The sequence below is a fragment of the Myodes glareolus genome, chromosome 24 (genome assembly GCF_982192425.1).
Source record: "Myodes glareolus chromosome 24, mMyoGla1.1, whole genome shotgun sequence".
Classification (NCBI taxonomy): Eukaryota; Metazoa; Chordata; class Mammalia; order Rodentia; family Cricetidae; genus Myodes; species Myodes glareolus.
Genome location: NC_142049.1, coordinates 47,858,598 through 47,879,221, shown reverse-complemented (window position 1 = coordinate 47,879,221; position 20,624 = coordinate 47,858,598). Strand labels below are relative to the sequence as shown.

General features: G+C 53.9%; 3 protein-coding genes and 1 long non-coding RNA gene across 4 annotated transcripts in view; 1 reads left to right on the top strand and 3 right to left on the bottom strand.

Moving 5' to 3' along the window:
- Window positions 1–501: 501 nt before the first annotated feature.
- On the bottom strand, window positions 502–8,288 carry Kcnj14 (potassium inwardly rectifying channel subfamily J member 14). Its single transcript, XM_048443403.3, has 3 exons — window positions 8,001–8,288; window positions 3,463–4,224; window positions 502–2,225 (listed from the first exon to the last, which is right to left on the bottom strand). The coding sequence occupies exons 2-3, from the start codon at window positions 4,168–4,170 to the stop codon at window positions 1,629–1,631; spliced, it is 1,305 nt and encodes a 434-aa protein (XP_048299360.3). The 5' UTR covers window positions 4,171–4,224; window positions 8,001–8,288; the 3' UTR covers window positions 502–1,628.
- A 156-nt stretch (window positions 8,289–8,444) lies between these two features.
- Window positions 8,445–14,344, bottom strand: Grwd1 (glutamate rich WD repeat containing 1). The gene is made up of 7 exons (XM_048443397.3): window positions 14,150–14,344; window positions 13,878–13,995; window positions 13,567–13,726; window positions 11,165–11,378; window positions 10,918–11,060; window positions 10,529–10,726; window positions 8,445–9,406 (listed from the first exon to the last, which is right to left on the bottom strand). The coding sequence occupies exons 1-7, from the start codon at window positions 14,334–14,336 to the stop codon at window positions 9,089–9,091; spliced, it is 1,338 nt and encodes a 445-aa protein (XP_048299354.3). The 5' UTR covers window positions 14,337–14,344; the 3' UTR covers window positions 8,445–9,088.
- A 1,985-nt stretch (window positions 14,345–16,329) lies between these two features.
- Grin2d (glutamate ionotropic receptor NMDA type subunit 2D) overlaps window positions 16,330–20,624 on the bottom strand; it is a 38,950-nt gene continuing 34,655 nt past the window's right edge. The window contains exons 10-12 of the mRNA XM_085682718.2: window positions 18,156–18,343; window positions 17,782–18,014; window positions 16,330–17,634 (exon numbers count right to left, since the gene is read on the bottom strand). Of these exons, the coding sequence (XP_085538844.2) occupies window positions 16,330–17,634; window positions 17,782–18,014; window positions 18,156–18,343 (1,726 nt within the window). The remainder of the gene's footprint in view (window positions 17,635–17,781; window positions 18,015–18,155; window positions 18,344–20,624) is intronic.
- LOC146889978 (uncharacterized) lies at window positions 16,881–18,682 on the top strand. The gene is made up of 2 exons (XR_014999524.2): window positions 16,881–17,016; window positions 17,768–18,682. It is a non-coding gene; the product is annotated as an uncharacterized LOC146889978 (long non-coding RNA).

Here is a 20,624-nt window from a genome sequence, read left to right as displayed (position 1 = left end):
CAAGAACTAAAATTCCAGAAACACAGGCACCCCGTTGGTGCTCTTGGGCCTTTAAGACAGTGATAGGGTTCCCCTAAGAACTCCACTTTTCTCACAGTGAACATAACCCCAGAGATAACAGCTGCCTCTTCTATCCCAAGACCCTGACCTGAAGCAGGGTGGTGGTGACATTGACCCTTGGTGATAGCCCACGTTTCTCACTGGTCCTATAATTTACATCCAGTATGGAACCAGCCATCAAGTCAGCGTCCCCTCCCAGCTACCCCAGAGGGCTGTGTGTTTCAGCATGAGGGTGGGGACAAGTGTCCTAGCCTCCATAGGTGAAGGACCATCCTGCTTGGGAGAACTTCAAGCTCTAGGGGTTGTTGTTCCAGGAAAAACTGAAGCAACACAGGGAAAGGTTTGCCCGAAGTCATTTGTAGCTGCTGGGATTTAAAGGCTTCCCAGATCTCTGCAAAGGCCTCCAAGTGGCTTGAACCTGTTCACATCTTACTGCAGGAATGAACGGAAAAGATAGAGATCTGTATTTATATATAATACACATATGGATAATATCTTTGAGAAACAGACACACATCACTAGGTGTAGTATTCCAGAATATGTTAGGCCCCCCAGCCTCAGCCTCCCCTTCCTTTTTGCTCCCTGGCCCTGGGATCCTCTAGGCTCTTGCTAGCAAGCTCTGTCCAGAAAAGTGTCTGCCTCCTACGACTACCAGGCTGTCCATCTGAAGGTGACTAGGACTTTTGGGAAAGGACAGCTCTGGGTCCCTGGAGCTCTGATTCCTTTTGGCATCATAAAACCACACAGGAAGTCGCCCATGGTCATGGAGCACCCCCCCCAACCCTGCTGGGCAAGGTGGAGCCAGCAAAACACAGGCATCTAGACTCCTGCCTGACTCTGATCAACCTCGACCCACAGAACCCTGATTCCTTTGGATGCTCTAAGAATGGCACTTCAAACAAAAGCAAAATTTACCCCGTGGACATGGGGAAGCCAGACTCACTCCCTTAGCTGGACTCTAAGAGCCAGTACGCTAGAGTTCTCCAGCATCAGGAGCCTCACGTCATCTTAGTCCTACCGATGTTCTGTGTGTTGTGGTTTCTGGAGTAGGTCCCCTCTCTAGCCAGCCTGTTCTAGAATCCCCCGTGTCAACCTAGACTCAGAGGATCTCAACTCTTGGGCTTTTCTTCACATAGAGTCTGGGCACCAGTCTGTCTTTGGCCAGTCATGATGATCCCGAATCCTCGGAGTACTCTGCCCACTTCCTCCTGAGGGTAGCAAAGCCATCATCACTTGACTCTGTTTCTTGATCTGTGTAAATTGACATCTTCTTCTTCAAAGCCGTATATCTCATTGAAATCTAACCAGAATCCAGCCTTTATGCCTTGCCTCTGGGAAGTTCCAGAAATGTGGATCCCTCAGCTCTCATAAGACTCAGGAATCCAGCTCATAAAGGGGTCTTGAGAGTGAGAATGGAGCAAGAAATGAAGGTCTGGTATTATCTGTAGTAGACAACCTCGTGGGTAATGGTTGTCCCAGCAGGCCACTGGTCCTTGGAAACCCCCTCCTCCCAATGGACTGTCATCTTTGGGAAGGGGAGCCACATGGGGAAATGGACCTCAGCTGTGTCATGGAGGCAGAGTCAGTGCCAGGGTTGGTGTAAGAGCTTGGGGACTGGCAGCCCGATCTGGGGTCTCTGCTGAAGTCCCCTCCTTAGCATCCTCATCTTCCTCTTCTTCCTGGCAGCAGCTCAGAGCAAGTTCATTCTCATAACAAAATGCAGCAAGGGAGCCAGGAAAACTTGACTTAGGGCTGTGGGAAGCCTGCTCTGCCCGTTCATCCAGCTCCTTGGCACTGCAGACTGGTGTCCCTGGGACCTCATATGTTCGATGGAAGTGGCGATAGTCAACCTCATACTGGGAGCCACGCTGGAAAAGGACTGGTTCAAAGCGATGGCCCCAGAGCAGCTCACCTGGGAGGTAAGATGAGCGGCACTGTGTCGTCATGGCTGTGGCCTCAACCATACCTTCAAGAATGACCACCAGCTCAAAGTCAGCCTGGGCCAGCTCCGCCCTCCCCAGCTCGTACAGTGGACTGGCCGAGTCAATCTCGTGCACAATGGTGATGGGGGATACGAGGAAGATGCGGTCAGTGCCTCCGTCAAAGCCAACATCCACATCCTGGTGGTCCAGTGGAATGTACTCACCCTCCGGGGTCACACGGGGCTGTGCAGAAGCAAGAGAACAGAGCCAGAGAGGTGAATATAGACTACAGCAAGAGAGGAATAAAAATACAAAGAAAGGAGAAAACGCAGTGAGATGAGATACTAGAGAACATGGACCCAGAGGAAGGCACAGAAACTGAGAGAGGGAGACCCTCAGAGATAAGGGGACAGACAGACACCTTCCCCGAGGTATGAGAAACCCAGGAACAGGGGGAAGATAGTGAGATAGAGACCTGGGGACAGAGAGGGATAGAGAGAGAGGGACAGGGACCCAGAGAGAGGGACAAGGGAGGCAGATCTGGCTCTAACAGAAATGGCCCCACCGCTGTTTCAGGTGGTTGTGCCTCTCCAACCCACTGAGTATAGATATGAGCCCACTGAGAAGTGCTGGTGGTTTTGTCTCCTACCTACTGTTCTATGTGTCTCCCAGGTGGTGTCGCTACCCACCCCACAGGCCTCTGAAAGAAGTGTCCCCCTGGGTCATCTTGTGTTTCAGAGGACTAGCAGAGCTCAAGTGTTGGAGATCTGTTCTCTATACCCCAGAGGCTTCTGGAAGCTGAACTTCCCACAGTCACCCACTCCCTCTTCTGGCCTCAATTGCTGCCTCTACTTGACCAATGCTGACTGCAGCTCAGCGGTTTGTTGGGAGCCCGGATGCTTGAGCAATGTGGCCCCCAAGTCTAGGAGCATCAAGGCTCCTACAGCAGGGCTCGGAGGAGGCTGCTACTCCAGCGCAGGTGAGAATGGCTTCAGTGGGCTGCTTCCCAGCCTTGGTGCTGTGCTCACTGGGTAGGAGAGCCTGGGACTCAAGTCCTGAGCTGCTCTGTTTTCCTTTCTCCTGGTAACTGTGCTCTAGATAGTAGCAAGGCCTCAGTCTTCACCACCCACTAAACACATCTCAGGCTGCTGTACAGGGCTTTCCGGCTGCTGGGAGCTACCGGGAGCACTTGAGGACAGGTGTGGCCCATGTCCGTAGCCCATAGCTCCTGTCAGGCAGTCTCCAGGCCAAGAAGCTCTCAGTGTTCTACTGTCTCAAGCCCAGATTCCCAGGAACTTGCCTCCTGGTCCACCTCTATCCTGCAGGTAGCCCATGGCTCTGTTATTCAAGGTGCTGGAGACACCTCCCAGATTTCTACACCCTGTAACTGGTGTAGGAACACCCTAAAAACCTGCACACACGCAGGCATTCCACATCTGCATCTCGAACCTCCTTCCCCAGGCCCCAGAAACCCCCTCACCTGCAGTAGCTGGGCCCGTACGTGAGCCTCTACCAGGTGGCTGCGGCGCAGGTTGCCCACCCGCCACATGAGGCAGAGGCGGCGGTCTCGCAGAGCCACCACTGCGTTTTCGCTGAAGACCAGGGTCTCGTTGCGTTTCTTGGGCTTGGCCATCTTGGCCATGACCGCACCCACGACGAAGGCGTCGAGCACACAGCCTGCGATGCACTGTAGCACCACGGCGGCCACAGCAGCTGGACACTCCTCGGTAACGCTGCGCACACCATAGCCTATGGACGTCTGCGTCTCCAGCGCGAAGAGGAAGGCAGCCAGGAAGCTGGCCACCTGTGAGAAACAGGGCGCCGGGGGTGGCGGGGCCGCCAGGTCGCCGTGCAGTGAGGCGATGAGCCAGAAAGTCAGGCCGAAGAGCAGCCAGGAGGCGAGGAAGGAACAGGAGAAGAGCAGGCACATCCAGCGCCAGCGCACGTCCACACATGTGGTGAACAGGTCACTCAAGTAGCGCGCGCCCTGGCCACCCAGATTCACGAAGCGCACATTGCAGTGCCCATCTTTTTTGACGAAGCGCCCGCGGCGCCGGCTCCCAGTCACCGGTGCGGGCGCCCACCCATTGCGGCACAGCCCGGCACCTGCCTCCTCCTCATCGCCAGCTCGGCTGTTTCCTGACTCCAGCGCGCCGCTCAGGCGGCGCAGGGCCCTGGCCAGGCCCATTGGGCGGGGAGACCCCCCCTCTACTTGGCCTAGCGGGGGGCGGGCGCCCCAAACCTACAGGAACAAAAGATGGGCAGGAACGTCAGGGGTACCAGGAACTAGAGGGCCCATCAGTCATGACACTGTGTTGCGCACCCTCATCTACCAAAGGGTGGGCCAGTACTTACAGGACAACTTTTACGAATATCCTGCCATATGAAACTTGTGTATAGCTAACAACTGAAGCAGAGTGTTTCTAGTCCTCGTAATGCTGTTATGAAGAATGCCAAATTGGTGGCTTAGACTGCCGTAAGCCCTGCACATGAACTTACACATCTGTGGTTTGTTTTGTTTTGTAGATGGTACTGGTGTGGAACAAATAGGGACACTCCTGAATACTAAGCAGTGCTCTGCCATGATGTCCCTAGCCCCTTACTGGCAGAGAGGGCTGTCAGTGCTCTACCACTGAGCCACGGATGTCCCTAGCCCCTTCCTGGTAGAGGGCTGTCAGTGCTCTACCACTGAGTCACGGATGTCCCTAGCCTCTTCGTGGCAGAGGGCTGCAGTGCTCTACCACTGAGCCATGCCCCTAGCACACAACAGAGTTTTGAGATAAACCACATCACTTTACAGATATAACCTGCTTAAGCCCACAGCTCTACTCAAGCTTTGAATGCTAGCACTTGGTGTTGGCGATTACCAACACCAAGCGTCAAGAGAAAAACCAGCCCCAGATGTGGCGTGAGGTGTGCAAACTGCAGTCCCAGCACTCACGAGGCTAAATGTAGAAGCATGGAGAATTTGAGGCCAGTTTGAGCTATGGAAGGCCCTGACTCAGATAAGGAACAAGGATTCTACCTGGCAGAAAAAAAGAAATGATGGACAAACATCAAACCATATGAAACATTTCTTTGTTGAGGCTGCCTTATGAGCTCAAGAGATCTTTGCACCTCAGTCCCTGGAGTAGGTGGGAACACAGGCCGTGTCAGGCATGCTGCACCTCAAAAACATTTTAAGTGGGAGCAGCCAATTCCAGTCACAGTTCAGTTTCCCTTGTCTGTATATCTGTACCCACTAAGCTCAGGAAACTCAGACTGGAAGCAGTGGCCTCCCTACCGAACATGCAGACCTTTCTATGCATCAGTATTCCCTGAACAACATGTTGAGACTATGTAACATTGCACTGCTGTGTACCAGAATCTGGAGACGAAAGTTTGCACATAGCCCAGACTGGCCTAGAACCAACCCTCCTGCCTCTGCCTCCTGAGCGCAAGAATCACAGGCCTAAACCACCACACTGAGCTATAGAGATATCTCTAAACACATGGCATGGCATGTGGGGGTTACCTCCAGCTGAGAAAAGGGGGATTGGAAAAGATGTAGGGTTTCCTTCTAAAGTCATAAAAACTGTCCTAGCTGCACCAGAGTGACAGCGGCTCAGCTGTGCAGCACGCGGCATCACCGGACGGATGAGGCTGCGGCTCAGAGCAGAGCTCATGTTCCACGCCTCGAGTCCGGGCTTCCGGCCCCAGCACTCTCATCATATATGTTGATGGGTGAATGATCAATTATTTCTAAATGAAGCTACTAACAAGCAGGTTCAACCTTGACCATCTGATCTGAGACCACTCCTAGTGGGCCTGTTTCCTTAACAAGGACGGGAACATCTTCCCAGTACAGAACGCTTTCTGGTCATACGGACTCAGGGTCTGCTGCTCATCCCAGAGGAAGGTGGATCTGTGAGTTCCAGGCTACCTACATACCAAGACTTTGTCAAGAAAAAAGAAAAGATTCAAGATCTGATCTGGTTTAAACAGTAACCTAGGACTCCTTTTTCAGAGTTTTGATTTGCTCATTTGAAAGATGAAGAGCAATATAAGCCTAACCTGAAAGGCAGAGTATCTGCAAGCTCTAGGCTGAATCCTGTCCTGGAAAGGTGAGAGTTCTGATAGTCACACAGTGGGTGTTTGCTGACTTTCCTGAGCCTCTGCTCGGACCTTCAGCCACATCTCCAGCTACTACAGGGCTGATCTGGTCCCAATGTTACCCAGCTCAATCTATGGCTTCGTATATTCTAAGCACACAAGACTAGACTCTATGGAACCTTCTGGGCTTTGGTGGGAAGACCTGAGTGTTCCAAGTAAGAAGGCTGTGTGAAGTTTGGCACTTATGGCCCAAGAATGCCTTGCACCTCCTCTCTTGGTCTCCGTGGCATCTAGAATAGGCCACTAGGCCCACCTGACAGGTGCAAACCTGAGTGAACAGAGCTGGGCTGAGTCAGCACAGCAGCCCCGAATGTCAAAGGTCATTCTCAGAACGGAAGCAGGCTGTCTCCCAAGAGCAGGTTTAGAGCTGGAATGTGGGGAGTAATGAGCATCATGAGTGGCCTGTGTGGCAGGATTCCTACTCTGCAGTTCCCGAGAGCTAACCAGATAGAGGAATCAGCCAATCTGAGTGCCTCGGCTGGGGAGAGAGGTGGCAAGCTTGTGTGCTGAGCCCCAGGGACGGTGGCAGCTACCGAGTACAGCAGTGGGCCAGGCCAGTGTGTATATGGAGAATCTGCAGCTACCCATGGTACCTACTGCAGCCCAGGGTTCACCTTTGATTGTTTAGGGTATCAGGGGCCAAGGACTTCACCCCATCTCAATCTGGAGCTCCTGTGTTAGGGTGGGAAGCTGGGTTGGGTCCCTGATTCTGTCACTGCCCTGTATCATCTTAGACTGGGAGGGACTTTTACCTTCAGGGAGCTATCTGGATCCCACACAGCCCAGCACTAGGCTGCTCCCATAAAAGATGGGGGAAGGATACTGACCCACACCCCACCCCCCATCTTTCACCTGACCCACAAGAGCAGCTTAATGTTTCCATATAAAGGAGCCAAAGGGCTTAAGGTACTTCAACTGCATGTCAAAGTCACTATATAATCTAAAGCTAAAAAACCCCGCCCCTCCCATTCACACAAGGTGGCACCCCTACCCCTGACAAATAATGGGGACAGAGGGTGCTGAGGAAGTCCCAAAGGAAGCCACTGAATAATCAGGGACCCTGAACTTCTGTCCTTTCTGGATCTCCAAGGCAGTAGACAACCCAACGATACTGGGGTCACTAGGCTCAAAGGTGCAAAGTCACGGTAGCATCGGCTGGGGGGATAGAGACCCAGAGATAGAGATAGAGATAGATAGATAGAGAGAGAGAGAGACAGACAGACAGACAGAAAGGGACAGAGACCCAGAGAAACAGGTCAGAAGCATGAGCTGGAGGAACAGAGACCCAGAAAGAGGGCGAGACAAGAGACCGACTCAGAAAGACAGAAAGCAACAGAGACCTGGAGAAACAGAAGGTCAGAGGCATGAGCTGGGGAAGAAGATGCAAAGGGGGTGGGGACAGAGATGGACTCAAGAGAGAGACAAGAGGGAAAGAGACCCAGAAAGAGACAGACACAGAGTGACAAGAAACTGATTCAGGCAAAGAGACCTAAAGAGAGGAACAGAGATCACAGTGGCGTGAGCTGGGGGGACAGAGGCCCAGAGAGAGATGAGAGACAGACAGACAGAGACAAAGACCCTGGGGGGGCAGGCAGGCAGAACTGAGAGAGGTAAGTAGACAAGGAGGCTGAATAAGAATTAGAAGAGAAATAAAGTTCGTGTCTCATGAAATGGAGATAGATAGGGAGAGTGAGGGGCTGCCTCTCAGAGCGAGAATGCGGTAGCGAGAAATTCATCATCAGTATTGGCCAGAGCTGGAAGCCAAGTGCTGGGGGTACTAGAGAGGGGGAACTACTGGCTGGAACATCAGGGAAGGTGTTGGGGGCAGAGGGAGGATGAGATGGGTTGGCTCATGTCTGTACTTACCTGGGGGGGCCGCCCACCCCCATGCCCTGCACTGGGGGTTCCTCTGCCCAGGCTGGAGAGGGGCCTCTGTGGGTGCTAATGTGTTCAGGTCTGTCCTCGGCCCCTGGGGCCTGAGCCGGGGCACTCAACCTCTGAGCTATAGCGGATCAGGGCCTGAACAGGGGGGTGGGGGTGGAGCCGGCTCAGCACTGCAGAGGGGGAGCCAGGGAGGCTGGCCAGGCAGGACACTGGGCTGCGGCCCAGGCAGACTGGAGAGGACAGTGCAGATAATGAATGGGTGGGAGGCAGGGAGGGACACTGGGGATCAGGAACATGGAAAATAATCATAGGAAGGGCACCGACAGCTTACTGAACTTAGAAGGAAACATTGAGATAATAATACAGGGAAGAAAAATGTGGGTTCCCATTTCTTTCCCCAAAGACGATATCTTAATAAACTGGTGGTCCAGAAAGAGACACCCATTTACTGAATCAGAGCCAGTTCCAAATACAGTGATTTAGAAAAGGCCAAGTCAAAAAGGAGCCCACACGGGGAGACAGAGTCCCATACAGGGACAGGTCCATGCCACCCCGCCCCCTTCAGCTTTGTCACAGAAAAGCTCAAAGGATTGGCGTCTCATGTTTGGGGCCTTACTGTCTTTTACTGCAGCAGAATCCCAGACCTTCCTCAGTACAACAGTGGTCAGCACAGTGAGGGAACCCGAGTCCCCAGCTGGGATCTCAGCTGAACCTAGCTAGCCAGAAAACAAAGTAAGACCCAGACTTGGCCTGGCAGGGCAAAACCCTTCAAGTCCCCGGAGTCGATCAACAGCCAGAACTTGTTCCTGTCAAGCCAAGAGTCAACACTGACAGAAATCTTATAGTGAGGCCACATCTGGGATGGGCAAGGGTCTTTGGTGTAAGGTGTATGAATCAGGGTCAATCCACATCCAGACACCAGGGCAGCAGAATCCATTACTTCAGTTCCACACAGGCTAGTTGAACGAGTCTTCCTTTCTGGGGTGCAGTAAACAGACCTAGCGATCCCCGCCAGGTTAGCCAATCCAGTTCCCACGAAGAGCCAAGGTGTGAGGCAAATGCTGGCCTCCTTAGACGCTGATGGTGCGGAAGACGGTGAAGCCTGACAGGGCAGTGCTGATCAGGACCCCTGGGCACTGCGGGTGCCAGTGCAGCTCCTTCAGGTCGGTCTCTCCTTGGTGCACGAACAGCAACTGTTGGGGGAGTGCTGCCAGCCCAGGGTCTGCTTCTGCCTCCCCTGCCTCTGGGTCTCGCTCAACTGCCAGGTCCCACTGTGTGATCTGGTTGTCAGCACCAGAGGCTGCAAAGACCCCACTGTCTTGAGGGTGCCACTCGACAGAGGTCACAGGGGCCATGTGCTGCTTGAAGGTGGCCACAGGTGAGCCAGACTACAAGAGAGGGTAGGAGTCAGGCTTTAGTACAAACACTTGACACTCAGCTCAGAGTTCAACGAGGGCCCCTCCCTTACACTCACACAAAGTCAGAGCCCGGGAACGAAACACAGGGAAAGGACAAACACAGGGAAGATGACATATGGTCACCAGGCAGTGGAGGCGCACGCCTTTAATCCCAGCACCTGGGAGGCAGAGGCAGGTGGATCTCTGTGAGTTTGAGGCCAGCTTGGTCTACGAAGTGAGTTCCAGGACAACCAAAGCTACATAGAGAAACCATGTCTCAAAACTCCCCCCACACACCCCAGAAAAAGAAAAAAAAAAAAAAAAAAAGGATGATGTATGGCCCATGGGCTGTGAGGTGTGCTTTCAGCTGACAAGGCGATAGGAGCCTGCCCCTGCATGCCCCAAGCATACCTCAGTATTCCTCCCCTATAAAAAGAGCAGAGGGCAGTGTGTCTACTATTCTTTAAGGTTGAGGCCGTCACAGAATAGAAACATTCTTAAGGTCCCTGATGCTACCAAAAAGACAGCACTTGTGTTAGAAGAAGTGGACTAGGAACAAAAGTGCTCGGGGCCATTTGGCATGGAGGGAGGGTTGCAGCTCCCTCTGGAAGTGTCCCCAAGGAAGATGCTATAGAACTGATTAAACCGGGCAAAGAGGCTGACGGCATGACGATGCAGGGAAGACCTGGAGCCAGGAGAGGTCCTGGCTTCCTCTAGAGACTGGGAGTTCCTCTTCTGCCTGCCTAGAACACTGCCAAGCTCTACAGACAGTTTCCTTTCCTGCAAGAAATGAATAGGACTCAAATTCCCAGCTGATGCTGTGTAGTCCACTAAAACAGACTACAATTCCCAGCAGGCCAGGGCCATGCGGCTGTGTAGCCAGCTGTATTTCTGCCACAATGACTAGTGTACCGACCTAATACAGAGGTGAGAAAGGGAAGACAGATGAATAGGGTGTCTCAAGAGTCGCAGTAACAGGGAAGCAGGGATGGGTGTCCAAGGTTGAATGAATGACACCTTTGCTCATACCCACATCCTGCTGTTCCCGCCTCCTCTCCAGGTTTTAATTCCCAGTAGCTTCCCCAGCCCTTAGGAGCCCAGCTGGGAAGATACCTTGAACTGCCGTAGGTCCCAGACTTTGAGGACGCCATCGTCCCCACCGCTGAGCAGGAAGGGTTCCCTGCGGCTCCAGCTGATGACATTGACATCCCCATCATGGGCAGTGGCTGTGGTGAGCATGCAGGCCTTGCCAGGGGCTGCTCGGATGTCCCAGATGCGAATGGAGGCATCAGCTGAGCAGGAGGCGAACACCTTAGGAGGGCGAAACAAGTTTAAGTGGGAAGATATGCCCCAAACTAAAGCCAAAGATCATGGTCATTGTCGTTCATTGTCTCCTCGTCTGAATCAGGCCCCAACTTGGGACCCTCGTCTCCCAAGTCTAGGGTTCAGGTTTCTAGCCTGCGTCGATCAGACCCAAGTCCAGGCCTCTCGCCTTTCCTCACCGTGTCTTCAGTTGGTGACCACTGCAGATCCTCCACGGAGCGTGTGTGGCCCACAAATGGTCTCTGGTCCACATGCCAGGAGCCACCATCAGTGGGTGTCCAGAGGTGGATGTTCTTCTGACAGTCACCAGTCACCAAGCGGCCTGGGTAAGGTTTAGGAAACCACTTTACCCACCTTGCCACCTTCCTGTCTTCCCAAGAGTCCTATTGCCCACCTTCCCTGAACCACAAGAAAATCCAAACTCACCAGGCACTCGAGGGGACCAGTCAAGAGCAAAGCCCTCACCCATGTGGCCAGCAAAGGAGAAGATGGGCTTTATGCGGGCCTGCTCTTCCCGGAGGAAAATGGCCAGGGCCTGGGGGTCATCTACCACCTGTAGGAGCCGCCTCAGTGCAAACACCTCTACCTGGCCCTTCTCTGACCATACTCCAGCCACAGGCTCTTCTCCCAGCCAGGATACCTGCCAGGGGTTCACAAAACAGAGAGGAGGCTTAAGGTTGGACAACAGACCTCCAGAACCATAATGTGTGTGTGTGTGTGTGTGTTAGTAGTGAGGATGACTCTCAAAGCTCCCACGGTGTTCTGGCGTCTCTGAAACACTGTGCTAAAGGGTACCAGGGCCTGGGCTGCAGGTCCTTTCACCTCTGTGCTCACTCCAAGACCCTTGGTCTGCCCTGTTACCATAGGCAGTGCATCCCTCTGGGGTTCTCCACTGTGCAGATGAGTTTACGTCAGACTGATATAACTAGAGGATCTGTGGGGGGGAGCTTCGACTGAGAAAATGTTTCTGTAAGAGGGGGTTGCAGGCAGTGGAGCATTCTTTAAAGAAGTGACTGATGTGGGAGGGCCCAGCCCATTGTGGGTGGGGCCATCCCTGGGCAGGCGGTCCTGGGTTCTGTAAGAAAGCAGGCCGTCCAGGTGGTGGTGGCACACGCCTTTAATCCCAGCACTTGGGAAGTAGATCTCTGAGTTCCAGGTCAGTCTGGTCTACAGCTCAAGTTCCAAGACAGTCAGAACTATGCATAGAAACCCTGCCTCAAACAAAATGAAACAAAGCAAACAACAATAACACCCCTCCCCCCAAACCCAAAAAACCAGACTGAGCAAGCCATGAAGCAGCAACCTTCCAGGGCTTTGGCATCAGCTCCTGCCTCTAAGTTCCCGCTCTGTGCGAGTTCCTGTCCTGACTTCCTTTGGTGACGAACAGTGAAGTGTCAGTCGGGTAAAGCCCTTCCTGCCTAAGCTGCTTTTGGTCATGGTGTTTCATCACAGCAACCCTAAGACATCCATTCACCTTGGGCCCAAATGCTGAGACCCATGCTTAACTGTGTCTTCTTCACACCCAACACCTACACTGAAAGCACCCTTCCAGATCTTTCTAATCATCTGTGCTGTGGTGGCACATGTCTCCACCGACGCCACCCCTTCCCATGAGCTGCCCCTTACAGAATCAAACATGTTTGGCTTCCTGCAGCCAATTTTCTACACAAAAGCCAGAGGGATTCTCTTAAAATAATACCAGACAGATCTTTCCTCAACTTTCCATCCTCCACTTGTTCCTAATTTCTCTGGAGAGAGAAGCCCAAGTCCTTACACTGGCCTACAGGGCCCAAACAACCGGTCTTCTGGGTGCTCACTTCTGCATCTTGTCACTGCCTCTGTCCATCCCACTCCACACACGCTGGTCTCTCCTCAAAACTTGAGAACTTGCCGTGGGTCTCTATCCCAAGAGTGCCTGCTCACCAAGCCCTCCTCTCGCGGCACCATTTACAAAAGCAGCTCCACCCCATGAACGCCCTTCCTCTACTTTCAGTTTCAGATACCACACACAGTATCTTGTAACAAATTACACATTTACAAGTTTCTTCTTGTTCCCTTCCTCACTAGGATATTGAGTTCATAGATTCAGAGCCTTCTGTCACCAGGCTAAATCTTCTGGGACTAGGAGAGTACCAAAGGCATAGTAATAACCGGACAGAAACACGCAGGCACGGTTGTGGGTGAAGTTTTGGTCTGAGTCCTCTTCGCATGCCATCTCCTTTATTTGTTCATCCACCTGACCAGAGGAAGACACTTCAGTCATATGAGGTGAGTACTCCACCACTGAGTTACCTTGGAACTCACCCTGCAGCTTATGCTGGCTTTTCGTCCTTCTGCCTCAGTTCCTAAGCAATAGCTAAGTAAAACCCTTACATTCCACACGACAACCAGGCACAGTTTCAGCCCTTACACATTGTTTATGTCTTCACTAGTGCCACCTAGGAAGCTTCATGATTTCCAGCATTTGCCTAAGGGGAAACTGAGCAATGACAACCATGGTAACAACGACAAGCAAAAAACCACTACAGTCTAAAACCATACCTAGTGTGTAACAGCTATTACCCCTCTTAAGGAAAAAAAAACTATTAAATAACTGTGTAAAAGCTGAAGGGAACTGAGTCGAGATAACATGCCTGTTATCTCAACCTTTAGAAGTTGAGGCAGGGAAACCACCCCGGGTTTGAAGTCAGCCTGGGCTACATAGTGAGACTATGTCTAAAGAACAAAAATGAAAAACGTTCAGGGCAGGAGAAGGTACCGAGGGACTTGACTGTTGGGGAAGGGGTAAGCTGCAAAGAATGCTGCACAACCCCTAGGAAGGCAAGTACCCGAACTCGGTTGATGCCACCGTAGTGGGGAACCATAGCCAGGTCCAGCTGAGGTTTCCGTTCCTCTTCATCCTCTTCATCTTCCTCCTCCTCATCATCACTGCCCTCTGAGGGTGGTGGCCTGGTCCCATGGAGATTGTGCATCCGAAGCATCATCAGTCTGGGGAAGCAAAGAATGAATTAAATTAGGAACTGAGTGCCAGGACGTTTAGGGAGGAAGGAGGCTGAGGACCCAGACTCTTAGGTCTGGCAGACACAGACAGCCCTAACTCTTGAGTCCTTGAGGATCGTGAAAAGGTACTGAGTCTCACCTATTGTTCTGGGCGCTGTCAGCCTGGGTTCCCGCACACAGGAAAAGAGTGAGCGGGAGTTCTGTCCGGTTGTCACCCAGGTGATCTCGGACTATGTCAAAGCTGAGACAAGGAGCGCCTAGGGAGGGAGGGAAGACGGTATAGTAGCAGAGTGTATGACCAGCAGTCCGCAAGGTGATGATACAACCCTCAGACTCCAGACCGCTCGTCCCCTAGGCTCCAAGTCAAGCCTTTCATTTCCCTGGGTCCAAGAATCAGGGCCCACAGCCTACCAGTTTGCGCACGATGGTACAGCACGTAGGCCTCCTCGTCCATCACCAGCTCCTCCCCTTCTCCTAGTGGCGGTCCCTTGCCGGGCAGGTAGACCTGGGATGGGCTTTCGGATCCTGGATCGCAGGACTCGGCCTCCATGGGTTCCCCAGTTTCACATGTGCGCCTCCGTCCCTTGCGCGCCGCCATCTTCGAACCTTTTCGCCCCGGACGCGAAGTAAGGACGTCACTTCCGGGTTTCTTCTCGCCCCCTCTCCCCCGTCTAAGACCTGTCCCACTGCACTGTTACCTTGGAAACCTGAGAGCCAGTAATAAGTAGGTGGTGCGCAGAGAGTTGGATGCCCAGATAACGGTGTCCTGGGCTAGTGAGAAAAGACAGATTAGCCCCAGTCGTGTCTTTCGCGTGACCTTGGGGAGTTCTTCCGTAGCAGTGACAAGGCCTTCTGGGAGTTGTCGTTCCACGGGAGTCCTTGAATTCCGAGCCCCTCTCCACTTCCACTTCCACCTTTCATTCCCGGGGCTGTCTTTCCAGTTAGTTAACTATTCATGTATGCAAACAAGCGCTTGCTGGCAAAGAGACTGGGCTTCTGTTCCCCGAGGACCTATAAGGCCGGTTTCTTCTCCTCTCCTTGTTATGATGGCTTTAAATTGTTTCAAAAATGCTTTAGGGTAGACAGGTTGGATATTATGTATAAGTTAGTAGATTGAATCTATCCTCTGGGGCGGTCCATTTCCCAAACAGGCATTCCCATGGCAGCACTGGTCAGCAGGCACTTAATCAGAAAGTCTCTCTTGAGGCCGCAGCTACAACTGTGTCAGCTCTCTTTATCCACCCTTGTGTACCCGAGTTTTGGTTAATTGGCATAATGAAATAGGAATAGATTCTCACTGGGGAGATTAAGGGTATTCAAGACGTGGGTTGGTCACTCTTCGTTTACATAAGATAACCAATCAAACCATTCTTGCCAGTAGCCTTAGGAACAGGCATCTAGATTTGATCCTAACTTTTGCATCCCTTATCTTTTCCGCTACTCTTTGGGGCGTCTCTTCCCCACCCCGTCTCCACCCCTCTTTCCTCAGGTCTCTTGCCACTTCCTGGGCCTTGATTGTGTTTTCCCCCATCTCCTGGGGACTGAACTCGTGGTTTTATGAATGCTAAGAGAACACTCTGCCTGTTACACCAGCTGCCCAGTTTCTGTTGTCTGACTGTCTTTCCCACGGACTTTTCTCAGGTTCCATTTTCTCCAGAGAAGTTGAAGGGGCCTAAGAGGCAGACACAGAGCTCAGGCTTGGACTGAGGAGGCGTAAAAACATGGTTTTATTCCAAACACTGCAGTGTAGTAGTGGGAGTGGGAAGGATCAAGTGTGGGCTCCCAGACCCGCCTCTCAACCCAGTCTCAGACCCTGCTGAGATCTGGGAAAGGAGGTCCCGGGGAGGGGGTGGGGAATGTCTGCTGGGTCATCACTGAAGGATCACAAATAAGGGCTGGATTTAAAGATGTGGTTGGTAGGGAAGTGGGGGAGGCAGGTGAAGGTAGGACTTCAGTGGAGGATAGGTCATAGGTCAGAGCCAACAAGGGTCTAAAAGGAGGGGTCATCGAGGTCTGACATGAAGGGTCACAGTCTGGTCGGGGCACAGTCTGGGGTCAGATGATCATTGTAGGTGTTGGAAGTCACAGTCTGGGGTCAGGGGTTTCTGTGTGGCGGGGCCAAGGTCTGGAGTCACAGTTTGGCGTACTCGTCTCACAGTTTTGAGTCCTGATGAATGAAAGGTTAAAAACAGGCTCCCCGGGAGGTGTGTCTGGGGCCAGGGAGCTGCACAGTGATGTGAGGGTCATGGCCCCGAGAGTGGGGGACGGGGTGCGGCGAGACCCCTTCCCATCTCCCGCCAAATCAGGTGACGTTAAAAAGCCCTTTTCGGGGGTTTAAAAAAAAAAAGAGTCGGTGGGCTCCAAGAACCCCGCCCCACTTGCTCTCAGGATGGGTGAGATTTGGGCGACCAAGTCCCCTCTGGCTCATGGTTCCCCCAACGCGAGAGGGCGCAGGATGCTGCTCCAAGCGGGGTCCGGCCAGGTCCGTTTCCGTCCTTCCCAACCCATGTGGGTCCTGTCCACTCTAGAGCGCCCCCTCGGGCCGTGGCCTGCGCTGACCAAGGGGGCGACGGGGGCTTCCCGGAGCCGCGTCATACCTCGGACTCCAGACTGGAGAAGTGCGCAGAGCCCCTGCGCGTGCCCAGGTCCCCGCCCCGGTGTCTCCGGTGCGGTGCCGGGGGCAGCTGCGGCCCCCAGTGCGCAGCGTGCGGGCAGCGGCGCGCGTGGCGTGAGGGCCCAGTGAGCCTGCGTGCGGGGGCCGCCCGCGGGCAGGAGCTCAGGTCCTCGAGCGAACGCGAGGTGGGCGCGGGCGGCGGGATGTCCCAGCCGCCTGCCGCGCGCCGGTGTCGGTGATGGTGCGGCGCAGCGGGCGCACGGTGCGAGGCCCGCGGGCGGTGAGGGTGCGGGCGTGGACACCCACAGCGTGCCCGGCGCCTGGGCGGTGGCCCAGCAGCCCAGGGTGGCGGCGGTGGCGCCCACCAGCCGCCGTCGAGGCCGTCGTGCGAACAGCTGAGGTGGCGCGGCGGCGGTAGCAGCTCCAGGCTGGCACAGTGGCGGCAGTGCCACGCGGGGCCGCCGCGCGGGGGCAGGTAGTCCCAGCTGCCGGCGCGCCAGCCCCCGAGCTTGTCGACCGACCAGTAGCGGCCGGGCGGTGGCCCGAGACGCTCGGCGTACGGGTACGGGAAATCGGCGAACCACCAGGGCTCCAGGCCGCCGAGCGACGCTCCGCCTAGGCTCTCCGAGTCCTCGGAGTCCGAAGGCGATGGCTCGAGGTCCAGGTAGGCGCACGGTGGGGGTGCGGCCCGGCGCGGCGGCGGGGCACTCGGGGCCCCCGCGCTCGGGCCGCCCGCGCCCCCACCCAACAGCGGCTGGCTCTCGGGGTCGGAACGCGGCCAGCGCGTGGGCGCAGGAGGACTCTCGTCCTCGAAGGCCAGGCGGCACAGTGGCGGCCCGACGGCAGCAGCTGCGGCGGCGGGCGGCGCAGGAGGGGATGGGAAGCCGGGGAAGGCTCCGGCGGGGGGTTCGGCCGCCTCCTGGTCGCGCACGATGGCGAAGTAGGACGGTGGTGGCTTCTGCGGGGGCTGTGTGGCGGGTGGGGACAGAGGGCGTCCGGCCGCGCCTCTAGGTGCCGCGCGCGCCTCGCCGAGGCCCAGCCCCTGCGGCTCGATGGGACCGTAGTATCGGTGGTAGCCGTCGGCCAGCGCTGCGCCTCCCGGAGGCCCGGTGCCCTTGGCCCTGCGCCAGCGGTCGGCGGCTGCACGCTCTCGGGGCACGAAGGGTGCAGGGCCTGGGGGCGGGCGCGCGGTGGGGTATGCGGGGCTGGGTAGCGGCTGCGGCGGGGGCGGGGGCTTGGCAGGCGGTGGAGCCGCCTCGGCGCTGCAGCAGCTGTACATGCCCTGTGAGGGGTGCGGACGGGTCAGCCAGGTGCCTGCACCCACTCCCTCTTCTTTACACTGAGCCCTGCCCACACCTTTTTCTTTGTCTCTCCCCATTACCCTCCCCCTCTGCTGGTGCTTCCCCTGCCTCCAGGCTCCCTTTCCTACCCTGGAGAAGGCCAGCAGGAAATCCATGCGGTGGGTAGGCCCCAGGCAATGCCGCAAGCGCCAGTACACCAGATGTTCCCAGGCGAAGACCAGCAAGGAAAGGCCCATGGCCACCAGGAGCATGTAGAAGACACCTGCCATGTTATCGATATCCAGCTTGCTGCTCATCACTTCGATTTTGTCATTATGGCAGATCCCGGAAAGCCACAGCCGTTCCAGCATCTCAATCTCATCTGGAGATGGGGGCAGAGTCACTTACTGTGAACACACACTGCTCCGACAGAGCCCCAACCCCAGCCCATCCTTCCCAGGACCGAGGACCAGCCCTCCCTTCTCCAGAGTAGGACTTCCCGCCCAGCCCGGCATAGCCGCACCGTCCCCCAGGAACTGCAGCAACGCCAGGTCGATGGGTCTCTTCCAGCGGGAGCCCTTGTGAAGGGCGATGCCATAACCAGTGGTAGCGAAGACCTTGCCGGAGCCGATGGTGACCAGCTTGCAGCCCTCATCCTTGCGGGCCATGTAGTTGAGCACTGCCGCATCGTAGATGAAGGCATCCAGTTTCCTGAGGACAGGGACGTGAAAGACAGGGTCAGTCTCACGTAGATGACCTCATGGCACTCCAGGAGCCCCTTTCACCTCTAATCCCAACTGCTCAGGAGTTCCTAGGCAGGTACCTTCTTGTACCTCTTTTTAACCTTGGTAAAGGGAGCCTAATTCTGTCACCACCACGCTGAAACTTTTGCAGAGGTGATAGTGCCCGGGAAGGCGGTGCTGGAGAGATGACAGCCATTTAACTGTCACGGGAACAGCCTCTTAACCCTCATCCTATATTGCTGAAGAAAATACTGTTTCGTGTTTTTGTTTTTAGTGGCGAGTTCACATTAAAAAAGGCTGGACAGTGGTGGCACACGCCTTTAATCCTAACACTTGGGAGACAGTCAGGCGGATCTCCATGAGTTTGAGGCCAGCTTGGTCTACAGCGTGAGTTCCAGGACAGCCAGGGTTGCACAGAGAAACCGCATCTTGAAAAACCAAAACAAACAAAAGGTCGTGTGTGTGTGTGTGTGTGTGTGTGTGTGTGTGTGTGTGTCTGTGAATGTAGCTCAGAGGCAGAGCACTTGGTAGCATAGCAGGGGAGTTCACAACCACTTAGTAACTCCACCTCCAGGAGCTCTGAGGGCATCTTCTGGCCTCTGCCTGTATCTGCACCCATGTGATGACACACACTCACATAGACACAGAAACTTAAAAAAGTAATTAATCTATTTATCGATTGTGTATGCAGTGTTCTCTCTGCATTCATACCTGCAAGGCCAGAAGAGGGCATCAGCTCTCGTTGCAGATGGTTGAGCCGCCACGTGATTGCTGGGAATTGAACTCAGGACCTCTGGAAGAGCAGCCAGTGCTCTCAACCTCTGAGCCATCTCTCCAGCCCCCAAATATAAATATTTTAAAAGGCTTTAGATTTTATTAGTTGTGACACTGGTGGTGGAACCCGGGCCCCACACACGCTAGACTATCATGCTCTCATCACGCCACGACCGAGCTGTGCCCCTAGACCCTCATTGTTGGGTGCTGGGAAACACCTAATAGCCACAGTGCAAGCTCTTGCCTTATAAAGAGGCTTGAGACTTAGCAGGGGGGATGGCAGTGACACCAGGGAGTCCTTACATTTGACCTTTATTCTACCTATTACTGTTCTTCAGACTCAGTGAGTCATTTGATCCCCACAAAACAGAAGTAAAACTAAAACCTTTGTGTCTATTCTTTCCAGAAGGGGAACCAGCCTCATCTGGGCCCTAAAGTATTAAGCCTTGGTTGGGAGAGAAGTCGGGAAGTAGAGGTACCCCACAGATGCGTAGCACTATTGTCCTTCACTCCTGACAGCTTCTTCTGAGACTGCCAGCCCCTGAAGCTGGCACATAGGTCTTCATTCCTAGCCCAGGCATAATCTGGCACATACAATGATTTTTTTTTCTTTTTTACAGAATAAATTGTTGTGGAATATTTATTTAATCAGGCAAAGATGTGTTACATTCGTTTGTTAATTATTAAAAAGATGTGTTGCGGGGCTGGAGAGATGGCTCAGTGGTTAAGAGCATTGCCTGCTCTTCCAAAGGTCCTGAGTTCAATTCCCGGCAACCACATGGTGGCTCACAACCATCTGTAATGAGGTCTGGTGCCCTCTTCTGCCTTGTAGACATACACACAGATAGAATATTGTACACATAATATATATATATATATATATATATATATATATATATATATATATATATATGAATGATGTGTTGCATTTGTTTCACTTTGCCAGCCTGAGGCACCTGATTGGTCTCATAAAGAGCTGAACAGCCAATAGCTAGGCAGAGAAAGGATAGGCGGGGATAGCAGGCAGAGAGAATGAATAGAAGTCTAGGCTTGAGGGGAGGAGAAGGAAAAACCAGATAGCAAGGGAAAGAAGGGGGAAGAAACACCCAGGGGAAGAAACCTGGCAGATGACAGACAGACATAGAGAAGCAGTAAAGGTAAGATACACAGAAACAAGAAAGGTAATAAGCCCCAAGGCAAAACCTAAGCTAGGCCAGGCATTCAGAACTAGTGAGTCTGTGTCATGATTTGGGAGCTGGTTAGTGACCTAAAGGCAAAAGCCCGGCACAGCGAATTAACTGAACGGTCCACATCAGTAAGCAGACCCTGCACTGCACCAGAGACGAGGCGCTCTGAGCTGCTAAGCCGTCTCTTCAGCCCTTACAGTTCTTTGTACGTTTATCTGTTTATTGTGTGTGTAGGCACACGCATGCCATCGTGCACTTGTGGTCAGAGGACAACTTGCAGGTCAGTTT

Excerpts from the sequence above, each read along its gene's own strand:
- Kcnj14 (XM_048443403.3), bottom strand. The coding sequence starts at position 4,170 with ATGGGCCTGGCCAGGGCCCTGCGCCGCCTGAGCGGCGCGCTGGAGTCA. Across the intron at positions 2,226-3,462 it reads TACGGGCCCAGCTACTGCAG|CCCCGTGTGACCCCGGAGGG; the intron begins GTGAGGGGGTTT and ends GCTTCTGCACAG.
- Grwd1 (XM_048443397.3), bottom strand. The coding sequence starts at position 14,336 with ATGGCGGCGCGCAAGGGACGGAGGCGCACATGTGAAACTGGGGAACCC. Across the intron at positions 13,996-14,149 it reads GTACCATCGTGCGCAAACTG|GCGCTCCTTGTCTCAGCTTT; the intron begins GTAGGCTGTGGG and ends CTCCCTCCCTAG. Across the intron at positions 9,407-10,528 it reads GGGACCTACGGCAGTTCAAG|TCTGGCTCACCTGTGGCCAC; the intron begins GTATCTTCCCAG and ends CCTCTCTTGTAG.